Below are 18,429 nucleotides of genomic sequence, written 5' to 3'. Positions count from 1 at the left end.
AAAAATGAGTTGATGGTTGACAAGCTGTTGGAGCCGGGGTCTGGATGTCTCGTTGGTAGCTGCGAACCCGCGAGGCCTGAAATCAGACCCAACCAACACGCCAAAGGCAAGACTGATTACATCTAGCTGGGCCCAAGAATCTCTCATCCCAGTCATAACCTCGCACTTTCGTGCGTTGTGCTTGATCGGTTGGTTGCCTTGTCTTTCTTGGTCACCCTTTTCTGCCCCAGGCCACTGACTTGGCCGCAGGTGAGGTACATACTCAGCAGAAAGCCCATCGGGACTCCCAGACGCCAGCCCTCCCTTCCACACCATCCCGTCTGGTACTCCTGTCGGCCCCCATCTCTACCGCCTTCATCGGCCTTTGCGGTATATCTAACGGACAGGCTCTCGCTGCTCCGTCCGCGATGAGGGCCGCGGCGGTGATTCGCTTCGCCTTCGGCCAAGACAAATTCGACATTCCTAGATGTTCCTGGAATTGTTTGGGGCTCTCTCCTTCCGATACTTGTCACATTAGAATCGATCCCGAATGCGCCTGCGGAATCGTCGTGACGGATGCCCGGCGATCACAACTTGGAAGCTGCGTGGGGACCTACTGCAAGGATGGAACGACATTCGACGGTATGCTCTCTAGCTCGACTACTTGTCCCGCATATGTGGAAGATTTATTGATGCTGAATCCTAGATGTGTGGCCCCCCTTGAGGGCCTACTGCGTCGCGAATGACTGGCTCAATTCCTCCCAGACGGCGCTGGCTTCAACAGTGACTGTAACACCGATCGTCATCGCGACACTCACTACCTCCTTTACAAACCCCGGTGTCACTGCAGATGCTACCAGTATAGCGAGTTCCACGCCGACGACAGAGTCTGGTTCGCTCACGGCACAAGCTGCGACACCGGCGCAATCAGCAACATCCACAGCCGAACCCACGTCCACGAGCGATGGCGATAACACTAGTACCTCTTCCGGTGGAATGTCAGCGGGAGCAAAAGCAGGAATCGGCATAGGAATTGCCCTCGTATTCGTTTTGGGTGCTATTCTGCTATTCCTATGGCGAAAGAGGGGGAAGCCCAGCTCAAGTGGTAGCGACGAGGAACACACCATACCAGAGCTCTGCAGCGGAGACAAGTCGAACAGGCATGAGTTGGACTCATACATAATACCACCAAAGGCCGAAAAAACCGATTCCGAAACAATTTCAAATCAACAGGTGATGGCTGAATTAGACGGGACCCCGTGTGCGTCCCCTAGACCGGAGATTGAGAGATGTGAGGACCGGCCTCCGGCTGAACTAGGCGGGACATCACCTGAGGTCATGTCTGTGACTTCGCAGTCGACATCGGCGCTGGGACGCGGCACAAATATCGCACAGCCCATGATTGGAGATCATATCAACTCCAACTCGTCGGAGCCGTCACTTCCAAGCACGGCTGAATTGGAGCACTTGCTTCACGAGGAGCAGCTCCTGCGGGAGAGGAGGCGGACTTTGGAGCAACTCAAACAGATACAAGAGGACGAGCTTGCTTTAGGAGAGCGTATAAGGTTATTAAGACAGAGGCATAGCAGCCAATCGGCAGAGGGTGGGGCATAATATCGTTGTTGGGCGTGGTGGTCCACATCAATATCGTATTGAGACTGAAGGCATTCTGGATCTCGTGATCTGAAGGGACTGATGGTTGCGAATCGCAAATGGACTGTAATAACAGCCCCTTTCTCAATCTCGTTTTGGTACATCGTGAACTAGAAGTTGCCTAAATAACAGCCAAGGCCATTTCTTTCGACAAGTTGCCGAAGGCATTTCTGGTGTTAGATCAGTTGACTCAAGGGACGTTTCCGCCGCTCCAAAGAGTCCCAGAAGCAGATTTTAGGCTCAATAGCACACTACAGATGTCTACCTTGTCATTGGGCACGTCCAACACATACTCAAATCACACTCCGGGACTGGGCGGGGCAATCAAGTTAGTGGTTGACATCTCGTTGGGACCGGGGTTTGAATGGCCCGATGTGCAGGCGGACTCCATGAAACCTGAAAATAGACCTGACCAACGGACCAAACAAAAGAACGACCACATTCTTATGATTGCTTGAAGTCTCATAGGTCTAATGAATCCTTGTATTCTCATGGAAAAATGCATGTTCCGTTGGCTGCACCGCCCGTCCCACTCGTGTTTCTTGCCCCCAGGCAGCAGGCCACAACTTTGGCCCCCGCCAGGATACATACCCAGCACAGCGCCATTTCGACTCACTCTCTTCGTACCTCCTGTCTCTTGTTTCTTTCGCCCCCTAGTCTATGCTCATGCTCATTGTTGGCGCATCTGCTTGCAGCAACTTGATGCTTGAGCTACACGCTCAGCTGGATCAGACCTCTTGAGTGTCATCACTCCGTCACTAATGAAGGCCTTCCTTTTCACCGCCGCGTTAGCCATACGTTTTGCCAGCGCGGTCAATGGAACGACATGGCGGACCAAAATGCCATACTGCGCGCAATACTGCTTCGTGACTGGCGGCGATTCCTTGACAAACTGTCAACTGGGACTTGATGAGTGCATATGCGCTGAAAGTACGGATGACGTCCTGCGTGCGGTTATGAAGACATGCGTCGAAATCAAGTGTAAGCGATTCAACCGAAAGTTTTCAGGTCAGTTATCATCCACATGACTAGCTCTTCAAGCTAAGATCATTGTATTTCGTCGGTCAAGTACCTACCTAAGGATGATTGAGCTCACAAGCCCAGGTGACATTTGGCCTATTTTCGCCGAATTCTGCGTCACAGAAGGTTACCTCGACTCTTCCGAAACGGCGCTGCCTAGTAGTATGACAGCTACAGCCGATCCGTCAACTGCAACATCGGCGATAATGACAAACACTCCATCAACCACAACATCTGTAATGGACATGACGGAATCGACAGCCCCCGCCGCAGAGTCCGATTCTTCGAGCACCAATGATGAAGACGCCTCCTCTTCGAGTAGGCTTTCTCCGGCTGCGAAGGCAGGCATTGCGATCGGGGCTACTCTGCCAAGAATAGTAGGCGCAGTATTACTCGCTCTGTGGCGTAAGAGAAGGAAAGGAATACCGTCTGACAAGGATGGAGAGACCGCTATGCCAGAGCTTAGAAGTAGCAACAACGCCGACACTTTCTTCCCTTCTTACTTTTCTTCTTCGCAGTTTGCCGCCTGGAGGCGCACCTTATTAACTACTATATAACTCTAATAGGGAAATACATAAAAAGTTATAGCGTAACCTCTATAGCTAACTTATAAAGTATATTATTACAGTTAGCTATCTAATAATAAGGTCTACTAACAGAAGCTAGAGATTAACACATAGTAACAATATATTAAGGTTATAATTATAAGCTTATTATAAATTAGTCTTTAGAAGCTAAAATAATCAGTCTTAGACTTAATAGAGTATCTATAATAAAAATAAGCTAAAGATATCTTAAAAATAAATATAAAGTTAATTACTAAAAAGTTATAGAAGTTTAACTTTAAGTAAGATTTAAATGATACTATATATAGGTTTTCTATCTAAATAGTTCTATTATTTATGAGTATTATTCTCTTTATTACTATAAGTACTCTTTTTAGAGTAAAATAAACATTTATTTTAATATCTACTAAAGGCTTATTATAGATCTTTTATCTATATTTATTCCTTACTATTATATAATTTATATTATAGTTTCTTTACTTCTAAATAAGTCTATTATTATTCTTATAATCCTATAATATAAGTATTTTATTATAGCTATTTAATATCTAAGTAGATTATTTAACTATTGTTTTTATTTATAAGTTATAATATTAGGTCCTCTCTTTAAAAGTTTTATTTTTATAAAACCTAATATAAATAGATTATTAGTTTTAAATTAAAAACTTATTAATTATACTTTCTAATTTACTTATAATATTAATACTGTATTAAGTTATATTTAAAAATTAAAATCTCTTAATATTTTAACTTATTATTATTTATTTTAAATTCTCTGATTTACTAATAAAAATATTAAAAACGAAATACTTTATTTAAATTATTATTTATATAATATATATAATTTACTTTTTCTAGATTTTAATATCTATATAACTTACTATTATCTAAATATTCTTTGTAATACTTCTAAAGATATAATTTATATTTATAAATTCCTCAATTATATTATATAGTTCTTTATTAACTTTAATAAACAGTGAATTATTTAGTAATAGAATTAGATTATTTAAATAAAGCTAAAATAGTAGAACAGGCTAAGTTTTATAAAAAGAAGCTGCTATTTTATAGTAAAAAACTAAAGCTTATTAAAAAGCTTGCTTAGAGTTAAATAAATTATTAGTAAAGTTAGAGTAATTATAAAAATAGAAATAAATAATATTTAAGAAAGAAAACAAGATAGTTATTATTAAGTCTCTAAGGAATATATTAGATTTTATATTAAAAGTATAATTAATAGATATTTAAAATGTTTAAAATATAAATACTTTATTTAATTAAGATCTTATTATTTTAAACTTTTTATTAGAAACGTCTTAGTTATTTTGTAGTATTTCTAAATAAATAAATAGTTTTCTTATTATAGTTTATCTACTTCTATTAGTAATCTAATATATTTATATACATATCTAATATATTTATAACTAGTAGTATTTATTAAAAGTAATATTATTAATATTATTAGCGTTATGTTTTATTTTTAATATTACTACTAATAAGTTATAAGTTTATCTTTTATATTAATAATACTTTTAGTTAGTTTTTATATATTATTTTTATAACTATATCCTTCTTACTTAATAAAATATCAACATCTTTCTAATTTTTTAAAATAGTTAATAATTCATTTAGCTTTATATTTTAGTTTATTATTTTTATAATAATAAGATTATTTTTTTAGAATCCTTATAATACTAGTTTGAATAGTAAAATATAAAATATTAAGAAATATTTTATTATATTAAATAGGTTAAGTTTATAGGTAACTAGTAAAACCTTTTAGAAGATTTTAAAAAGTCTAAGTTATTAAAATCTAGTTTATTATTTAGTTATTTTACTTTAATATTTCACTATGTAAAATAAATATTATCTCTTTTCTTTAAAGTTAGCCTTTTAATCTTTTATTTATTACTAAATTATATTATCTATTATGATACAAATTTAGGTTTTTAAATATTATTTTAGATAAGTTATCTTTAATTTATCTAATTATAATAGTAATTCTTAATAGTACTAAAGTAATATAAAGTTCTCTATCAATACTTAGTTTAAATCTATATTTAAAATAGAAAAAAGATTTCTTAATAGTTTTTCTAATTATATTATTATATATAAATTAAACTATTAATAAAAGTATTATTTAATTATTTTAGTTATAATTAATATAAGTATAGAGATAAGTTTTAAAGATTGGATTAATCTTGTCTATTTATCTATTAATCTATAAGTGGAATATAATAAATATCACTTATTTAATATTATATTATAATATAATTAATTTTTAAAACTAAGAAATAAAATTTTTATCTTTATCTAACATAATTTTCTTGAATATTCTATAATTAGTAATAATATATTTAAAAATAATGAAGAACTTCTTGAGTATTATTTATTTCCTTATATAAAATAATATAGATATATTTTATAATTCTACTAATAATAATAAAGATATTATTAAAATAGACTTCTATTAAAAGTTTGTATAACTTTAATAGCTTAATAATAAAATTATGAAATATAAAATATTAAGTTATTTATAATATAAATTAAAGTTAGAATAATCTATAAAGTTCATATTAAGCTAATCTATTTTTTAAGTAAACTTTATAATTTTTAATTATTATTATGATATATTCTCTAGTAGCTTTTTCTCTATATTATTATCATAATTATTTCTAGGTCTTTATAATTCCTGAATAATTATATACTAATAAACTATAAAACTTTATAATAGCTTTATTATTTAGTTTACTAATTAAGTTAACTATAGATTATCTAGTTATTATTAGAAGTCTTATAATAAGTATAAAATCTCTTTTATTATTTTATTTAAAAATCACTTAAGCTTTTTTTAATATTAAAACGTTATAGTTTAGTTATTAGCTAAAGATATTAACTTTACTGTTCTTTAATCTTTTTAATAAATAATTTAGAAGTTAAATTCTAAGAAGAATTCGAATATTTTAATTTATTATTTATTAAACATTTTTAATATAATAAAATATATTAAGTTTGTATATTTAGTATATATAAATATTTTATAAACTATTCCTAAAAGCTTAAGTTATTATTCTTTAAAAGCTTTTATAATTATTATAAGTTCTTTATTATATATAAATTAATAAAGTTTTAATACATAAAGTTTACAAGAGAAAGAAGTATAAAAATATAGTTATCTTTCTAAATCTCTCTAAGAAAATTAAGCTCTAAAAGTAAAGTTTAAAATATCTATTTTGAGTTTAAATTATCGTTTTAAAATAGGAATTATTAAGACTAATTTACTAATAATATAGTTTTTAATCTTTTAGAAAGCAGTTTTTTAAAGTTTTTATTAAGGTAATTATTAAAAGCTTCTATTTCTACTAAGTTAAGTTTATAAGTTTTATTAAATTTAGGTTTTGTTCCCTTTTTAATAAGGATTTTATAATTAAACTTTATGTATTTAAGTAGTTTAGTTTCTAGTTTAGCTATAAAGAGCCTTTTATAAATTTTATGTTTCTAAAATAAATAGAAATAGATTATTCTCTTAGTTAAGATTTATTATTTTTAGTAAATATAATATAGCTTTTCTTATTTTAAAATAGTAAATATATTATTTACTACTTTTTATTTAGTAAATCTATTCAAAGCTTAGATTTTATAAAGCTATTTAAAGATTAAATTATTATTATTCTAATAAAGTTAGTTTATTCTCTAATTTATCTATAGGTTATTCTTTTTAAGCTATAGTATTCTTAATATAATATTATATATATTAAGTTTAGTAATATTAAATTAAAGTTATTTATTTTAATTTAAATAGCTTATTTTAAGAAGTATGCTTTTATTTTTAATACTTCCTTTTTTATATTAAACTTATTCTCTTTCTATATTATTAAATTAATATATACATTTCTTTCTTTATTCTAATAATTAAAACCTATTCACTATTTAAAATAATACACAATTCTTTTTTATTTACTACCTATTAATATAATTATAATATTATTGTTAATTATTATTATAAATTATAAATATATTCTTTAGTCTAAAGACGCTAAATATATAGACTTTGTTATTATTATCTATTTTAATCCTCAGTTCATAAGTAAATTTAGCTTTTTAACTATTTTAGTTATTTAGAATAAGTAATCTATTTTGTTTCGTATTATGCTTTTATAAAGTAGTGCTTTTAGAAATATATTTTTAGGAGGTTAAATCTTTTTATAGAAGCCTATAAGCTGTAGATTTTTAAGTTATATATATAAAGCATTTATTTTTTTCAATATGCTTCTTATTTTATAATATTATTATACTAATATTTTATAAAATACTAAAAGTTTAAGCTAAAGATTACTAAATTACTATTAAATATAGTTATAATCTATCTAATTATAATAGAGGTAGTATAAATATCTCAAATAAAGTGTTTATTATATCTTCTAAAATAGAACTAATATCTATATTTATCTCTAAAGTATTCTTTATATCTATTAAAAAAGCATTAAAATTTAAAAAGTTTAAAAATATTAATAATCACTTCTTAAAATTAAATAATCTTCTATATAAAGTTTTAAAATATAGTCTTGATCTCTTAAATTAATAGAAGCTTTATAGAAATATTTTTATTAGTTATTATAGTTTATATTAATTATTTAGTATTAAATAAGTTATTAAGTTTCTTTTTTACTATTAGATTTCTCTATAAAGCTAATATTACTTATACTAAAAGTAAATCTATAAGTAATCTCTACATAAGTATATTAATACATAATATTATAAAGTTTATCTAAATTATAAGGTAAACTTTCTTTTTCTCTAAAAGTCTAATTATTAGTAGGACTAGGTATTTATTACTTAATCTAAAAGTTATTTTAATATTTAGGTTCTTTATTTAATCCTCTTTTAACTTATTTATTAATGTTTTAGTTAGTTTATTTAATTCTAGTAGAGTTCTTATAAATATATCTATATTGTTCTATATATATAGTTAAAGCACTAGTTTATTAATACTAGATAGTTATAGTTATTTAATTCCTATTAACTTTAGTATCTTACTTTATATTAACAAATTTAATTCATTTTTTATGAGACTTAAGCCTTTAAATCCTAAATTATTTATTATATTTCTTTATTATAGCTTATAGGGTTTAAGCTAAGATTGTTATAAATAACCTAACCGTATTTGTTAGTGATTTATAAAGCTAATATATTAATAAGTTTAAGTTATTATACCTAAAGTATTTTATTAAGTTATTTAATAGTTTTTCTAATTATCTTACTATTAGCTTTAAAAGCTATTATGAAGGTTTTAGCTTTATATTCTTATTTAATTTCTTTATGTATGTTCTTAAATTTAATTATATCACTATATCTTAATTATCCTTTATTAAGGTTTATAGAATAGTATCTTAATATTTCTTTAGATTCTATATATATAATATTATCCTTATTATAGTATCTAATCTATAAGAGGGATATATAGGGGATTTTAGCTATTATATTAGCTTATTTAGTTTATTTTAAAACTAATCTTTAGTTAAGCTTTTTAAGTTATCTATAGCTTTTAGTAACATATCTTATCTTTTTATAGTTATAATATTTAAAGTTTTAAGGTTTTTTGCTGTTTTAGTAGCTATTGTCACAGGCTAGAGCCCAGATTGATATCCCCGGCTTCGCCGGAGCAGTTACCGAGATCCAGCTCCGTTGGACCCACTATTCTGCCGCAGTACGCCGCCTAACCCGGCCTGCTTCACCGCTGTTAGGTGCCTACTCTTGTAAAGTCCTTTCTTCCTTCTTCAGCTTAGAATAGTCAATCGACGGCACCTCTACGTTGAACAAGCCTAGGGGCCAGCCCCTTACATCATCTAGTGAATCAGATGCTGACGAGAGCTAATTGATTTTCTATGTTCTGGTTGTAAAAACTTATATGATGTTTAAAAGATGAGGAAAAGTGCGCGGCTGACTGATATGCGCGGCTGACTGGTAAAGTATGTTATCTATAATTATCTTATTTAAAAATAATCTAATTATTATTACAAAGCGTTAATTAAGCTAAAGATTATAAGAAAGAATATATTTAAAAAACCAGATATAGCTAAATAAAAGAGATGTACCTTTTTATATTTAATTAAAAGATTAATTAATGCTAAAATAATAATTATAATAACTTAAAACCTTATTTACTATAGTAATCTATTAATAAAATAAAAAAGAATAGTTTAAAAAGCTTTTTATTATAAATTTAAAATTAACTAAACTAAAAAGAATATTTATTTAAGTTTCAATAATAAAAGTAAAATAGATATGTTAATTAAAATATTATTCTTTATAAAAAAGGCGTTTAATTTTATATATTTTATAATTAAATTATAAAATAAACCTCACTTTCTTTAAAGCTATAAATGTTAATTTTCTTTTTAAAAATATATAATTATAAGCTTAACTAAATAATTTATAACTATATCTTATATTTCTCATTACTAAATTATATTAACTATTCTTTTCTTCTCTATCTATTATTTGTAGTATTTAATATTATTAAAAGAAATATACAAAAACTTTCATTATTTAAATTTCTTTTTATAATAACGTTAGAACAAAGTATTATAATATTTTAGCTAATAAGCTTATTTTATATAGTTTTATTATCTTTTTATAATATAATAATAGAAGAAAATAAATAAACTTAATTATTAATTACAAAAGAGTTTATATTTCTATTCAGATAATATAAAAATTATTCATAATAATTTAAATAATTTAGAAACCTTTTTTAAGATTATAGTTAAATTAGTTTATAATTAATATAAGATTTATAAAATATTAATAGAGATTTAGAAGCTTATTAATTATACTTTTTTAATATTTTATAACTTTAGATTAAATTAAAAGAGGATTCATAGAAGTATAGCTTTTATATTATAAATTGTATTAAATATAGTATCTAAAAAACTATTTTTAATATTAAGACTTTATATTTAGAAATTGTTATCAAAGCTTAAAAAGCTAACTTAGATTGTGATGAAAACCTTTTTAATTATTAAGTTAAGCTTATTATTAAAGATTTTAGCCTCTATAATAATTTAATTAAAAACTTAAAACTAAAACCCAAATTTAGGTTTAAGAATTAGCTAAAAACGTTAAACAGTAAATAATAAGAATTTAATAAAAAACTTAAGTTTTAAAGAGGTTATATTTAATTTAGCTTTAATTATTTAAAATTTAATTAAAATTAAAATACAAAACCTAAATTTTAAAAAGAAAATTAATAAAATAAAATATATAATGTATTACAATCACTTTGATTTTATAAGTTTTATTATTAATATTAAAAAAAAAAGAATTATATAAAGTAAGAATTAAATAAAATTAAAGATATATAAGTTAAAATAGAAAATAAATAAAAAGAGTTTTATTACAAGAAATCTAAGAGAAAACTTAAAAGGCTTGAGCTATTTAAAGCTAATAGATTTAATAACTTAATTTTAAAATAGTATTTTATTATTTAAAATAACCTAATTAAAAATATAGCTTAAACTATATAGCTTTAAAATATCTTTTTAATTCTAATTATATTAAAAAGATAAACTGTATTTAATATATAATAAATAGAATAGATCTAAAAGAAAATTATAATTATATTTAAGTTAAAAAAGAATTAATAGAAAAACTAATTATTAGCTAGGAAAATAGAAAATATAAAGTAAAAGCTAAGAAATAAATCAAATATATAAAATAAAATTAATTAAGTTTTCCTCTTTTTAATATATAAAAGATTTAGAGGATATATAGAAAAAAGCAGAGTTTTGAGAGTTTGTAATAATTTTAATTTAAAACTAAAAAGTTAAATAAACATTTTTATAAATACTAAATAGTATTATAAAAAGGAAAGATTTATATAAATAGATAAAAGTTTAATTAACTTATGATAAAAAGGAAAAAAATAGATAAATAAGAAATATATTTATTTTAATATTTTCTCTAACTAATCCTGTTAATAACTTTAATAATTAACCTTTTAAGCAAGTTTTAAGAATTTTTAGTTTAATTTAGAAGAAAATCTATTAATTTTTATATTTCAAAAATTAACTAAGAATAGATATATTTAAGCTTTTTTAGCTTTAATTAGTTTTATTTTTTAATTTCTTTAGTTATTTAAAACTAAAATAAAATAGAATATTATAAAGATAGTATTTTTAAATTTCTTTGTAGTAATTTATTTTCTCTTAAGAGATTATATAACTTAAAGTATAAAAAACGTAGAAGATATAGATAAAATATAAATTATCTAAGCTTATACTTATATATTTACTTTTATATCTTCAATAGTTATTTAGAAAATTAATATATAAGTATACAAGTATTTTTAAGAGGTTTTCTCTACTCTAAATAGAATGCTTAGTATGAGCGATAAGTTTTTCTTTTGCCGTATTATAATATACTTCTTGTTTAATTAATATAGCTTTTACTCCTAATAATATTAAATATCTGAAAAAGATTAATTTACTATATATTTAATAATAATTTAGTTATATTTTTATAATTAAGAGTAATAATATAGTATCTTTATATTTTTTTAAAATATATATTAAGTTCTTAGAAAACTTTTTAAACTAAACTTTCTATTAAATTAAGTAGAGACTTAAAAGAATTATTAGGAACTTGAAAAATATATATAAAAGAGATTAATAGGATATTTAATAAGGAATAAAGTAAATAGTTCTAAGAACTAATTACTATTATTACTTTTATTTAAAGATATAGTAGTTAAAGAGACTAGCTTAAGTTAAAGTAGAGGAACAAAGGGTCTTTATATTCCCTTTAGTTATATAAGTATTCATAAAAGAATTATTCACAAAATGCGACAACGCCAAACAGACATAAGCTGGGCCCTGAAGCAAACCTGTTTGGGATGGGTAGCAAAGCGACAGCAGAGCATGAGAGTGGACATGTCATGGCGGAGCTAGACGGAACCTCATGCCTCGTCTACGGCCCGGAAACAAATCATACGGGGGACGAAAATAGAACAACGGCTGAGCTAGATGGCACGTCACCAGCGCCAGAATCTTACACCCGTTCACCAAGATCACCTGCGGAGCCTGGGGCGAATGCCACAAGAGCACCCGCGCGAAAACATTGCGAATCCAATAGGTCGACCTCGCTATCACCAAATGCTGGCGAGTGTGAACAATTGCCTTGTGAGGACAGAGAATTGGGGAAGAAGGGAAGAGCTGAGGAGGAGTTGCAACATAAACCTGAGGATGAAGTTGCGTTGAGAAGTCTTGTAAGGATCTTAAAGCAGCGCCAGAGTAGCCAGTCGGCGGGTGTTGGGGAGCGATAATTGTGTGGCGCCTTCGAAATCTTCGCGGGCTCACTAGTGCGCTGTGGTCTTTTGCTAATTGCTTATTTCGGGGATCCTTTCAAGTTACCCATGAGAATTTCTGCGGCACAATCGCACTGGATGCAGGAGCGAGTTCCAGTAATATATTTCCTCTCTCATTTTCGGCATGAGTGTCAGCGAAACAACCGTGATGCGTGTCGTGTTCGATTAATTTCTAAGGAGAAGTCCAACTGCCCCTCTTGAGTTGAATGGGGCAGCTAGATGCAGCGTCATCCGTCCGCCCTCATCTCGAACATCTACATCAATGGGTGCAAAGAGTTCCAGTCTCGTTGTCAAGAAACCCGAGAAGACCTGAAAGGGCCTGTGGAACAACTCGAATATAAACGTAGCTGATCGTTCAAAGGTCTTAGAAAGGCATTAAAAAGTCAGAGGAGAAATCCAAACGCTGGGTTGCGAGCTACTTGAGAGACTCAGCATCCAATGTAAACACGTCCAAGCACGCAATCTTTCAATTCTCACTTAAAGCTGGTCTCTACTGGATCAACTCGATGAATCTGTGGGATTCTTATGTTCCGGACAAGACTATTAGCATCCAAAGAAGCCTGAGAGGGGATGCACACTTGGTTGGACTGGGTTGCTAAACAGGTCTACATTGCAAATCTGATAACTATGACATGGCCCCGTCATCCATACCCCAAGCGGATTGCGAATTTACGCCTTTAACCTCTTGTAACACGAAACAGATCGCTTCATCTCTCTCATCTCTCTGCCTACAATCCGCCAATACCGCTTCCAGTCATTTCATTTTGGGTCCATCCGTTTGCGACCCTTGTTTGTATTTTCCACTGCGCCAAATGATTGTTCCCATTCGGGATCGCGAGTCTCAACAGTAGTACTAGCTGCGATTTCCCGAATGAAGACCGAGATCACGTCCTATCTGCTGGTGGACAAACATCAGAAATCAAGTAGTAGTTACGGCACATGAACGCTGACTTCACCGCTCTTGGACCGGTCACAGTCCTCCGCCAACTCGGCTTACGCAGCACTAAATCGAATATTCTGCGGCACCTCACACGATGACTGCTCTGACACCCTTGCTGTTCCATACCGGAAAGGGGTTGAAGAAGTCGTGGTCATATGCCACGTCGGCCTCGGTGGTCTCATGCAGCTTCATACACGGGAACACGCGGACAATCAACAGTGCGAGCAAGATGTAGAGCTCGCAATAAGCTAGGCTGGAGAGAGGTTCGTCACTCCGAGCAAACGGATCGTGGGACGCTTTTGAGACTTACTTTATCCCGAGACAGCCCCGGCTTCCCTTGGAGAATGCCAAGAGGGCCCGGTCTAGTTCTTTCCGATGTCGACCGTTCTCGTCTAACCACCGCTCGGGCACAAATGTGTGCGAGTCCGGGTAAACGCTTTCGTCATGATGCGCGATGATAGCCGACATGCCGATGGCGTACCCCCTCGGTATCACATACTCGACTTCGGTTGGTGACCCACTTCCTTCCGGGGTCCACTCGCCCCGATATACCAAGTCTTCCCCGGTCGGAACGCGGGCAGTCCGGGTAGCAAGGCCGTAAGAAAGCCGCAGACCCTCGTGAATGACGGCGCCCAGATACGGGAGCTTCTCCAGTGCCGCCCAGGACGGCAACTGCCCGGAACCGTCGATGACCTGGCTCACCTCGGCCGTGGCCTTGTCCAGCAGCTCCTTTTTCGTGAGGAGGTGGTATGTGATGACCGCCAGGGCCCAGCTGACAGTCTCAGTGCCGGCGGCGAACAGCGAGAAGCCCTCTTCCGTCATGCGCTGGAGGGCCTTCTCGGAAGGCGGCAGGTCTGATCTCAGAAGGGCGCCAAAGACGGACGTGCCGTCGTCGATGCCCTTGTTGACGTCGGCTTGGGCTTTTCTAACGTTGTTGGGCATGTCGACCTGACGGGGCATTGTTTCGTCAGCGGCTGGCCAGTCTTATCCGACAAGGATGAGCCTTGTTCTTTTTTTTTACTTTGTTGACTCACTATGAGCGCGTTGAACAATGTCTCCATGTCCTCGGAAAGCTTTCTCGTGAACCTATGACCGGCTGTTATAGGCGATGTGACACAAAGGACGACAGAAGGGCACGAAAACAAGCCGACTTACATGGCCATTGCGACACCTGCATGTTTGAGAAGCGGAATGAAGCGGAACCAGTACACAAGTCGCAGCTGTGCGTACAGCGGTTCCCGGAAATTGGGCTCCCAGCCGTCCTGGTCTATGAGGCCCATGTTCTTGCCAAGGCAGTAACCGGAAATGACGTCTGTAGTGAACAGGCTGTACGCGGTGGTGACATCAAAGGGGCCCCGTTTGCCAACGTCCAGGATTTTGTTGCAGAGCCGCTCTGCGAGGTCACGAACGGTAGGCTCCAGCCGAGAGACCTGGGCGCGGGAGAAGAACTTGGACACGGCGCCCCGTCGCATACGGTGGACGTCGTGGTCGGCGGTCGAGAAGGTTGCCTGTTCGGCGCTGGAGGGTGAGGGCAAAGAAGGTCAGGACAAGGCAACACGCATCAGCGGAATCACGCAAGGGTTGCCTACACTCCGCTGCCCCTGACCTGGTGTAGGGGCTTATCACGTTTCCGGTTCCCTACGGCGTAGATGTCCTCGATGAAACGGTTGTCGCCGCAGTGAACCTCGTTGGGGCTGATGCGGACGATGGGACCTCGGCGTTGGTCAGCTCTGTCGTTCCCTCGACCGGCTCTATGTTTTACTCTTGTTGCCGGGAAGGGGGGCCAAGATACCGTATTTAGCGTGCATCTGCATGATTTGTCGAGTGTAGCTGCCGGACCTCAGCACATCGTAGTAGAATTCCGGAATATACGTTGCGGCTGCGAGCTTGGGACCGGGGATGTGCCGCAGGGGGTGAAAGAATAAGTTGTAGATGACTTTAGAAACGTGGTACGCGATGTAGGTGCCTACCGCGACCAAGACAAGTGACTTGGGCAGGATATCAGTCCTGCTCCACATGGTTTCCTCCCAGAGCGACATCTCGACAAAAAGTCTGATACTGTGGGGGAGACGCTGCGACGTGAGAGCCACGATCTACTGCTCGAGGTGCAAGCTCGATGGTCTTGCCGGACAAGTTTCGCGATATAACATTAACAAGACGCGCTTACCTCATGTCCACTCGCGCATTTTTTCACGGTGCCATACAGGTAATCTTGAGACGCACGCAACTGGGGACCGACAGAAAGGCAAATGCTGACAGACTGACTGACCGACTGGCTGACCGACAGCGCACCGCAGCCAGATTCCTTCGGCCCAAAAGCCGCCCGATGGATTGTCTTCGGCCAAAGACCAGGGATTGCAGCGGCCGGTGGCTGCGTCTGCATGCCTCCAACCGAGATGGGCTAGATACATGCGTCCATCCCTGTCCCCCTCCTCCTCAGCGGGGACATGCAAACTGCGCTTATTTTGGGAATGCACAATGTGTCCAAGCATCAAGCGCAACCGCGCAAACGCATCGAGGTCCTACTCTTGCCGCTTCGTTGCGACACTGGACCCGACGCCATGAACTCGTCGGCATGCCAAGACGATGGTTCGTCCGCACTGCATTAGGAGACGCATTCTTTGTGCCCAATGATGGTGGCGTTTGCGTTTGTGGATCTCGAGAGATGAATGGATTCATCCGGCTTCTATCCATCCCTCTTTGAGATGGTACAATTATTTCATCCTATCAATTGTCAGCCAGGCTCAGGTATCGCCTTCCCAGAGTGATAGCTTCGAAAACTTCCCAAGTCGTACAACGTCTTAAATATCAATTCTTCGGTCCGCGTGCGGGAAACCTCACGAAGGGATTTTGTACGCACGAGGCTCCTTAGTGTGCACAGCTGGGTTCTCACAGAAGCTCAACCACTTAGACGGGATCATTGGTGTGCAAAAATCGACGGATAACTTCCATATTCTATTCTATGAACAAGTAGAGATTATTACAGCGGCGCCCACGTGTACGGGACTGATAGGAATTGTTCCACGATAATCCCCGTTAGAACCAATAGATACATATAGACTGCAACATGCTGCTACGCAATACCCCCATTACATATGCGTCCAATCTTTGAAAGCTCTAGATCGGCCCATCCGTCTTCCCCTCGATGATCGGGTTGTAGTATCGAAAGCGGTTGGAGGGGTCGTACTTCGCCTTGAGGTCGCGAAGTCTCTTCAAACGCCACGCCTCGTGCCCGTACATCTGCTCGACGGGCTCGAATCCGTTGGCGTAGTTGACATAGGCGTTGGCAGTCCGCGTCGGCTGGCCGTTGTTCCAGAAGTCCCGCACCTCCTTGGCCCACTCCCAGCCAGCCGGCTCCAGCGACGGATCGCTGACGATGATCTGCACGAGCATGAGGTGGTGGTCGTCGCGGAAGGGGTAGGCCGAGTCGGCCGGGTCCTGGGCCTGCACGGCCTTCGTGGAGTAGCCCTCGTGGAGCACGACGCCGCCGGCGGCCAGCGCGGGGTTGCTGGCGACGCGCCTCGTGAAGCCGTCGAAGATCTGACGCTCGGCCGTCACGTTGTACACCTGGAGGCCCGCCGTGGCGGTTAGGCGGGTGTATCCGTGCTGGCAGATGAAGGAGTTCTCGTCTGTCTGCTGGGCCACCGAGATTGCCGGGTACGGCACGTTTCCAGACTCCTGGTAGACGGCCTTGATCTTAGTGAACGGGGCCAAATGCCTCTTTGCGTCCTTGGCGCTCCCTCGGTAAGCAAACGTCCAAAAGATAACAGGCTCCTTGTCGGTGATTGTGGTGTTCATGAGAAAGTTCCCAAAGTTAATAGCCATATCCACCGGGGTGTGCCCGTTATTATGAAGATCATTAAGAGCTTTGAAGATTGCCTCAAGCCTATCTCCACGCCAGATGAAGTTTTGATAGAACCAGGTATCAGGGCCGCGGGGAAAGATATTCAGCTCGAAGCTAGTGACGATACCAAAGTTGTGCCCAGCACCCTTCATAGCCCACAGAAGGTCACTGTAGCTCTTCCTGTTCACGCGGATAGCTTTGCCGTCAGCCAGAACGACGTTCAGTTGAAGGATGTTATCACTAATCATGCCGTAGAGACCCTCGTGACGGCCGTGGCCGCCTCCAAGCCCGGGCCCCATCATGCCGACGCAATCGCAGGAGCCGGTAGTAGTGACGTAGCCGCGATCCCAAAGGTATCTCATAACTTGGCCGTCGTACGCCCCACCCTCGAACCAGGCCGACTTCCCACCTGGCTGAATCTTGATGTCTTGAAGGCTAGCCATGTTGATCTGGACACCGTTGAAGGAGCCAAGGCTCTGAGAGTTGCCGTGATGGCGGTTGATGGTCAGGAAGGCGACGCTGTTGTCATTGCAGTACTTGACCTATGGTAAAAGTCAGCCAGACGATCATAGGGAGAGTGGTCGGTCTTGGCAAAGACTTACAATGGTCGAGACGTCAGACTCCCGGCCAGGGGAGATGACAACTTTGACCTGGGGCACGGCAAAGTTGTTCCATCTAGACGTCGCATCGTTGTAACGCTCATCGTCAGGGCCAAAGATGGCGGCTTCTCTAGAAACAAGCTTGCCGAGCTCGGCCCGGACTTGGTTCGTGTCCAGCTGCGACCGGGTCGTATGGGACCTCTCAAAGTAGTTGGGGATAGTCGCCGCAGCCGCGAGGGGCTGCAACATAGCTAGGGCGAGGACGAGTGAAACGATGCCCTTCATCTTGCTTGCTTGACGTGTATGTAGTGCGAGGTTACAGTGCAGAGTCGCGTTGCATTCTCAAGACTAGAAACTCCTGCATGTCTTTCAAGCCCGCATCATCATTCATTATATACCCTTTTCTCATCGATGTAATCCGGCAATCTCGGCCTCGTATCTTCAACATCCTCTTCCAAGCATCA

General features: G+C 35.9%; 3 protein-coding genes across 3 annotated transcripts; 1 reads left to right on the top strand and 2 right to left on the bottom strand.

Annotated features, from left to right (window-relative positions):
- Positions 1-2,471: 2,471 nt before the first annotated feature.
- Positions 2,472-3,118, top strand: CGCA056_v014133 (uncharacterized protein; the record flags this gene model as incomplete). Its single annotated transcript, XM_037329375.1, has 3 exons — positions 2,472-2,613; positions 2,737-3,057; positions 3,114-3,118. The coding sequence occupies 3 exons, from the start codon at positions 2,472-2,474 to the stop codon at positions 3,116-3,118; spliced, it is 468 nt and encodes a 155-aa protein (XP_037172404.1).
- Positions 3,119-13,072: 9,954 nt separating this feature from the next.
- CGCA056_v014132 (Cyrochrome P450 monooxygenase) lies at positions 13,073-15,561 on the bottom strand (the record flags this gene model as incomplete). Its single annotated transcript, XM_037329374.1, has 7 exons — positions 13,073-13,094; positions 13,614-13,775; positions 13,833-14,470; positions 14,557-14,608; positions 14,678-15,040; positions 15,112-15,235; positions 15,285-15,561. The coding sequence occupies 7 exons, from the start codon at positions 15,559-15,561 to the stop codon at positions 13,073-13,075; spliced, it is 1,638 nt and encodes a 545-aa protein (XP_037172403.1).
- Positions 15,562-16,639: 1,078 nt separating this feature from the next.
- chyH-0 (FAD-linked oxidoreductase chyH) lies at positions 16,640-18,250 on the bottom strand (the record flags this gene model as incomplete). The annotated part of the gene is made up of 2 exons (XM_037329373.1): positions 16,640-17,908; positions 17,969-18,250. The coding sequence occupies 2 exons, from the start codon at positions 18,248-18,250 to the stop codon at positions 16,640-16,642; spliced, it is 1,551 nt and encodes a 516-aa protein (XP_037172406.1).
- Positions 18,251-18,429: the final 179 nt, after the last annotated feature.

This window comes from Colletotrichum aenigma (genome assembly GCF_013390185.1).
Source record: "Colletotrichum aenigma strain Cg56 chromosome Unknown KSG_Cg56_contig10, whole genome shotgun sequence".
Classification (NCBI taxonomy): domain Eukaryota; kingdom Fungi; phylum Ascomycota; class Sordariomycetes; order Glomerellales; family Glomerellaceae; genus Colletotrichum; species Colletotrichum aenigma.
This window is presented reverse-complemented; position numbering and strand designations above follow the sequence as displayed.